This window comes from Oratosquilla oratoria, chromosome 34 (genome assembly GCF_046742065.1).
Source record: "Oratosquilla oratoria isolate Oo_2021 chromosome 34, ASM4674206v1, whole genome shotgun sequence".
Lineage (NCBI taxonomy): Eukaryota > Metazoa > Arthropoda > Malacostraca > Stomatopoda > Squillidae > Oratosquilla > Oratosquilla oratoria.
This window is the reverse complement of record NC_134810.1, coordinates 7,016,087-7,023,996: the sequence shown is the minus strand read 5'-3', so window position 1 is coordinate 7,023,996 and position 7,910 is coordinate 7,016,087. Positions and strand designations below refer to the sequence as shown.

Sequence of the window (7,910 nt, the reverse complement as noted above, 5' to 3'; positions counted from 1 at the left end):
AAATGACAGGGATTCTAGCAACTTTAGAAACAACATTAGGAATTACAACTCCTCCTTTGCCTTTGCTTCCTTCGGCGCTGAAGTGAAGCCACCTCCAGGACATGGTCCATATTGTTTTCGATTGCAAGGACAAATATATCATTATGCAACAAATTTACATCCAAATGAAAATGAAGAAAGAAAATATGGACAGCTCTATATAATTGAAACAAATGAAGCATTAAATCTGAGGTCAAATGCTAATCAAAATTCTAATTACTTATATTCAGTTTTCGAAAAAATATCTCAAGCAATGGTCGATAATCCTTATGTAGGGGCATATACAAACATGAGAACTGTCGAACTTGAAGAGCAACAGAGAGCTACATTACAAAATATCCCTCCCAGAAAAATAACCATGCAATTTATTGCCGGCCCTGATGCGAGGAGATATAATAATCCAACAAATGATGAAATTGCAGCAATATTTGTCGGTGATGATGGTGCACCTTCTGTCCAGCGTGACATTATAGTGTACCCTGAAGGACAACAGAGGGAGAGGATATCCTACCTCTCTTGCCATCTTGATCCAATGATTTACCCTCTTCTCTTTCTTCATGGTGAATTCGGATGGCATATAAACATTACTCATGTAGAAAATAGGCAAACTAGAGTTCGTAACAAGGTTACTATGCAGGAATTTTATGCATATCGTCTAGTTATAAGAGGTGGCTTCAGTCCAATACACAGTGGTGGAAAACTATTTCAGCAATATATAGTTGATGCTTATGTTAAAGTAGAGGGTTGTCGTTTGAAATTCATTGCAGAAAATCAAGCACAAATAAGAGTTGCAATGTATTCAGGTTTGATGGACCACCTTGCAAGAAATAATGAAAATGAAGATCCTGGAGTACCTGACATTTTGCCACCATCCTTCACAGGGAGCCCACGAAATATGCAACAATGCTATCAAGATGCAATGGCAATAGTTTGCAAGTATGGAAGGCCTGATTTATTTACAACATATACTTGCAATCCAAAATGTCGAGAAGTAACTGAAAACTTACAGCCTCATGAAACTGCACAGAACAGACCTGATTTGTTGGCACGAGTTTTCAAACAACATCTCAATGAATTAATGATTGACATAAAGGACAGACATGTACTTGGGGTACCTATTGCTGCGATACATGTTATTGAATTTCAGAAAAGAGGTCTCCCGTATTGTCACATGCTAATCATGTTGCGTGAAGAAGATAAAATTAGAACTAAAGAACAAATTGATAATATTGTTTCAGCTGAATTACCATCAGAACATGATCCAGAATTGAGAGAATTAGTGAAAAAACTAATGATTCATGGACCCTGCGGTACATTTAATCCCAATTCAATCTGTTGGTAGAGGGAGAGTGTCAAAAGAAATTTCCTATGCCGTATCAGGAGGAGACTATAACAAATATTTCTGGATATCCTCATTACAGACGCAGAAATAATGGAGATTCTGTTAGAGTGGGCGTCCATGAGGTTGACTGCAGGTTTGTAGTACCATATAATAAATATTTACTCAGAAAATATGGTGCTCACATTAATGTAGAAGTGTGTATATCGGTAAAAAGTGTGAAATATCTTTTCAAATATGTCTATAAAGGACATGATTGCGCAATGATGGAAATGAATATGAACAACAATCAAACTAATGAAAATGAATATAATGAAATTAAACAATATATTTCGGGTAGATACGTATCTCCGCCTGAAGCATTTTGGCGTTTGTCAGAATATAAAATGTATGGACAGTCGCACACAGTTTACCGACTGGCACTCCATTTGCCTGACCAGCAACAAGTTTATTATAAGCCGGGCGAACAAAGACAGGCTGCTGCCCGTGCAGAAGGACAAGACACGCAATTAACTGCATGGTTCAAACTTAACCAAAGTGACGTGGATACAAGAGCCCACCTTTATACTGATATCCCTGAATATTATGTATTTAATAACCAAAGCAACACTTGGACCAGAAGACAACGTTACCGCCAGATTGTAACGAGAATGTACTCTGCCAGTCCTAGAAATGCTGAGAAATTCCATTTAAGGATGCTTCTTCTTCATGTACCAGGTGCAACTTCTTTTGATGACTTGAAAACTGTAGGAGGTGAACAGTTGCCGACCTTTAAGGATGCCTGTATTCGATTGCAACTGCTTGAAGATGACAACGAACTAGAAATGGCTTTGAGTGAGGCAGCTATATATCAAATGCCACGACAGCTTCTTAACATGTTTGCAATGATTTGTTTATTCAATACACCACAAAATGCCTTACAATTATGGAATGATAACAAACACCTTATGATAGAGGACCTTTTATGCCAATATGATAATAATGTTGCAGAAAATATCGCTCTGCATCACATAAACATGATTTTGAATGAAAACGGCATGAATTGTGCAATGCTTGGTCTGCCAGAACCAATCAGTGAGCCCCCTGCCATTCAACATATGGAAGAAATTCAAGAAGTCAATCCTGAAGTACTAAATATTGAGCAAAGATATGTATTTAATAGTGCCATTAACGCTGTAAGTGAAATAGATAGAGGATTAGAAACCAACCACCGACTGTTTTACATGGATGCTCCTGGTGGCTCTGGCAAAACTTTTCTATTCAATATGATTTATGATTACCTGGTGACTCAAAATGTGGCTATTAGTACTTCTGCTTGGACAGGTATTGCAGCAACACTATTGAAAAATGGAAAAACTCTTCACAGTATCTTCAAACTTCCTGTTCCTTTGACTGAGACAATTACCTGCAATATTCCGCCTAATTCTGACCAAGCCAATATTCTCAGGCAGGTGAAAGTCTTCATTATTGATGAGGCGTCGATGATCCCTCGATATGCATTGAATGCTATTGATAATTGTTTACAAGATATTATGAATAATAATAGCATATTTGGTGGTAAAGTCATCATATTAGGAGGAGACTTCAGGCAAGTTCTGCCTGTGGTTCCTAGAGCTCCACCTGCTGCAGTATTGGATGTATGCCTAAAGAAGTCTCCAATGTGGCACAATTTTCATCAACTTAAACTCTCTCAGAATATGAGGACTAATGAAAACGAACAAGTTTTCTCACAATGGCTCTTACAGATTGGAAATGGTCGAGTGCAGAGTTCACTTGATAACGTTTCTGATGATACGATCGATATCCCAGAACAATGTGTATGCATTGACTCTTTAGTATCAGACATATTTGATAATTGCACCCAAGACGAAATGAAAAGTAGAGTTATTTTGTCACAAAAAAATGTAGATTGCTTGAAAGTTAGTGAAGATATCCTACGAAGACTACCAACTGAGAGCAAAACATATCTAAGTATAGATTCAGTATCATCAGACAATGAAATGGAAGCCAATAATTATCCAATCGAATTCATAAATTCACTTACACCTTCGGGAATGCCTCCTCATCGTCTCAATCTTAAAGTTGGATCTATTATTATGCTGCTTCGAAACCTGTCAATAACGCAAGGACTATGTAATGGAACGCGTTTAGAAGTATTGGAGCTTCATAACCACAGTATTCTAGCTTCAATCATGAGTGGATCTCATGCTCAGGAGCGAGTTTTAATTCCAAGAATTAAACTTAATCCCAGTGACGTAAATATTCCATTTGTTCTGCACAGGACTCAATTTCCCGTCCGCCTATCATATTCAATGACCATTAATAAAGCTCAAGGACAGACTTTCGATAAGGTTGGGATCTACCTACCACAACCTTGCTTTACTCATGGACAACTTTATGTAGCCTTCTCAAGAGCAAGGTCTATGAACAGTGTAGGAGTGAAAATTTGTCCTCAGAATGATTCTACTCATGGCCAGAGAAGAGGAACTACCTTCACAAGAAATATTGTATATAAAGAAGTTTTGTAAACTGTTTCATATATTGCTCATTTTTAAAATACAATTCAAATCTTATCACATTTTATTCAAACATGTATAGGTTAGGAACAACATAATTAGTATTGAAAATATAATTTCGTGTAATTTACACGGGTTCCGCCGAAGTTCTCGAAGGCGCCGAAGTTCTCGAAGTCGCCGAAGTTGTCGAAGGTGCCGAAGTTCTCGAAGGTGACGAAGATCTCAAAGGTGCCGAAGTTCTCGAAGGTGCCGAATTTCTCGAAGGTGCCAAAGTTCTCGAGGGCGCTGAAGTTCTCGAAGTCGCCGAAGTTCTCGAAGGTGCCGAAGTTCTCGAAGATGCCGAAGTTCTCCAAGGTGCCGAAGTTCTCGAAGGTGCCGAAGTTCTCGAAGGTGCCGAAGTTCTCGAAGGTGCCGAAGCTCTCGAAGGTGCCAAAGTTATCGAAAGTATGCCACGCTTAAATCAAAAGCAAAGACCTACCATGGTGTCGAAGTTCTCGAAGCTGCCGAAGTTCTCGATAATAATCCAACAAATGATGAAATTGCAGCAATATCTGTCGGTGATGATGGAGCACCTCCTGTCCAGCGTGACATTTTAGTGTACCCTGAAGAACAACAGAGGGAGAGGATATCCTACCTCTCTTGCCATCTTGATGCAATGATTTACCCTCTTCTCTTTCGTGTAATTTACAGGGGTTCCGCTAGTTGTTGTTGTTGTTATTATTATTATTATTATTATTATTATTATTATTATTATTATTATTATTATTATTATTATTATTATTATTATTATTATTATTATTATTATTATTATTATTATTATTATTATTATTATTATTATTATTATTATTATTATTATCATTATTATTATTATTATTATTATTATTATTATCATTATTATTATTATCATCATTATTATTATTATTATTATTATTATTATTATTATTATTATTATTATTATTATTATTATTATTATTATTATTATTATTATTATTATTATTATTATTATTATTATTATTATTATTTTTATTGTTATTATTGTTATTATTATCATTGTTATTGTTATCGTTATTATTTTTATTATTTCTTTTATTTTTTTTATTATTATTATTATCATTATCATTATTATTATTATTATTATCATTATTATTATTATTATTATTATTATTATTATTATTATTATTATTATTATTATTATTATTATTATTATTATTATTATTATTATTATTATTATTATTATTATTATTATTATTATTATTATTATTATTATTGTTATTGTTGTTGTTGTTGTTGTTGTTGTTGTTATTATTATTATTATTATTATTATTATTATTATTATTATTATTATTATTATTATTATTATTATTATTATTATTATTATTATTATTATTATTATTATTATTATATTATTATTATTATTAAGATTATTATTATTATCATCATTATTATCATGTTATCATTATTATTATTATTATTATTATTATTGTTATCATTGTTATTATTGTTATTATTATTATTAGTATTATTATTATCATCATTATTAATATTTTATTATCATTATTATCATTATTATTATTACTATTATTATTATCATTATTATCATCATCATCATCATCATCATCATCATCATCATCATCATCATCATCATCATCATCATCATCATCATCATCATCATCATCATCATCATCATCATCATCATCATCATCATCATCATCATCATCATCATCATCATCATCATCATCATCATTATTATTATTATTATTATTATTATTATTATTATTATTATTATTATTATTATTATTATTATTATTATTATTATTATTATTATTATTATTATTATTATTATTATTATTATTATTATTATTATTATTATTATTATTATTATTATTGTGTATACATTTTGACGAATGTGGATAGGAGGTAAAGGGAACACGGGCTGAGGGAAATACTTTTATTCCTGACTAGTTTCGCCTGAGTGGCTTCTTGAGAGGAACAGTTTGAAGTCAAGTTGGTCAATATATATGGCAAAAGAAGGAACGTGGCAAAGTGTCAGCCAACGCTCTTCACTGCATCGTCAAGCATAATATTTACTAGCCAACGCTCTTCGCTGCATCGCCAAGTGTAATAATTATGAGCCAATGCTCTTCGTTGTATCGCCAAACATCATACTACGAGCCAACGCTCTTCGCCACATCGTCCAGCTGCCCACTACGAGGAAATTCATCTTCGTAGCATTACTCCCACGAATCGGACATCCTCTCCTTCTCCACGCCACCACGACGATCTCCTCCTCCACTCATCTCATCAAGGAATTTCAGCCTCACAGGACAAGGTGAAGACAGTCACTGATTTTTCACGCACTGTTTTTGTTGATCACACATTTTCATTCCTTGGTGTATCAGGATTTTACAGGCATTACATTCAAAATTCAAGATTACGCTGATATAGCAACACCTTTTACCTCGCTATTTAAGAGGACACCCTTTATTTGGACACTTGACCAAGAGAAAGCCATTAATGACTTAAAGAGAGAATTAAACACCGAACCTGTTCTTGCCTTCCCAAAACGCAAGCTTCCTTTCACAGTATACACAGATGTGTCCTACACCGGTCTTAGCACAGTCCTAATAGAACATGTTACAAAACTCAGACCAATTGCCTATGCTAGGTGCATACTCAGCAAACACGAATCTAATTGATCAATCACAGACATAGAGGCTTTAACTGTTATATACGCACTCAAGCATTTCAAAGAGATCATCCTTGGTCACGACATGCACATCTACACTGACCATCAACCAATTTTACACCTCTTCAAAGGAAAAGAATCTCTCGGGAAAATTTGCCCGTTGGTTCTTCGTCATACAAAAGTTCATGTTCACCTTTTATTTTGTTCAGGGTAAAGCGAACCTAGTGGCACACGCTCTCAGTCACAATATCGTGACCATAACTCAAAATCCATTTTCAGTAACTCTTACATAAGCTCGCATAGCTGAAGCGCAGAGATCAGGCTCTCTTTGAAAACGTGTTATATACTTCCTCGAATCTGCAGACACAACTGTTTTGGATAATTTCCCTCCTAGCCTCGACAATGAAACAATAGTTGATGACATCTTGTATAAAAACAGCACTAACGAACAAACATGAACCTAATCAGTCATTATTTCAGCTCGTAGTCCCTACGGACTTCATTCCGGAAGTTTTGAACCTTTTATACGATTTCTCCATTATGTCACACCCTAGCAAGGAGAAATGCATTACACAAGATAGATTGCACTACTTCTGGTTAACCTGGAGGAAAGATATACACTCCCACATTAATGCTTGTCACTCTTGTGCGACTCACAAAGGTCATATCAGCGGTTATGTTCCAGTTTTAACTTATGTGATCCCTTATAAACCATTCGACACAGTAGCTATTGATCTCTTTAAGTTACCAAATACACCCAGTGGAAACCAATACCTCTTTGTCTGTGTCGACCATTTTTCCTGATTCTGTATCTCCCTTACCAGACAAGGCAGCACAACACATGGCAAAGACCATTATTGACAAACTCATATGCCCTTCACTACACACAAAACTTGTAATACTACTGCTTATCGTCCTAGTTCTAATGACTTAGTTGAACACCAGAATAGAAATATTATCAATGTTCTTCGAAATTTTGCTTCTGATCTTCACAATTTTTTATTTTTTTAAAGATGAACCTTATTTTGTCCTTTTTGACTCGGACAAAAGACCACCGTTTGACCATCTTATTTCAGAATTACCCCTATTTACAATACAATGATTATGTCAACGTCAAAGTAATATATATATATTCAAAATAATACATAATACTCTTCATCTGACTAGGGACGTATTGCTCCGTCTGTATAACAAATCAGCTACAGCTTATATATTTGAACTTGGAGACATTGTTTGCACCCTCAACCACACCCCTACCTGGAAGGTCTCCCCAAAATTTTCTGAATCCTATCGTATAAATGGACAAGTGTCAAATAACAAAGTCAAAACA

At 34.4% G+C, this 7,910-nt stretch overlaps 1 protein-coding gene across 1 annotated transcript; it reads left to right on the top strand.

Moving 5' to 3' along the window:
- Positions 1-670: 670 nt before the first annotated feature.
- On the top strand, positions 671-7,384 carry LOC143018327 (uncharacterized). Its single transcript, XM_076173685.1, has 6 exons — positions 671-1,349; positions 1,461-1,514; positions 1,757-2,829; positions 3,073-3,633; positions 6,294-6,559; positions 7,135-7,384. The coding sequence occupies exons 1-6, from the start codon at positions 671-673 to the stop codon at positions 7,382-7,384; spliced, it is 2,883 nt and encodes a 960-aa protein (XP_076029800.1).
- The last annotated feature ends 526 nt before the right edge of the window (positions 7,385-7,910 follow it).

Coding starts and splice junctions, on each gene's coding strand:
- LOC143018327 (XM_076173685.1), top strand. CDS start 671: ATGCAGGAATTTTATGCATATCGTCTAGTTATAAGAGGTGGCTTCAGT. Junction 2,830..3,072: donor AAGCCAATATTCTCAGGCAG/GTGAAAGTCTTC, acceptor AAACTCTCTCAG/AATATGAGGACTAATGAAAA. Junction 3,634..6,293: donor TTAAACTTAATCCCAGTGAC/GTAAATATTCCA, acceptor TTGGTGTATCAG/GATTTTACAGGCATTACATT.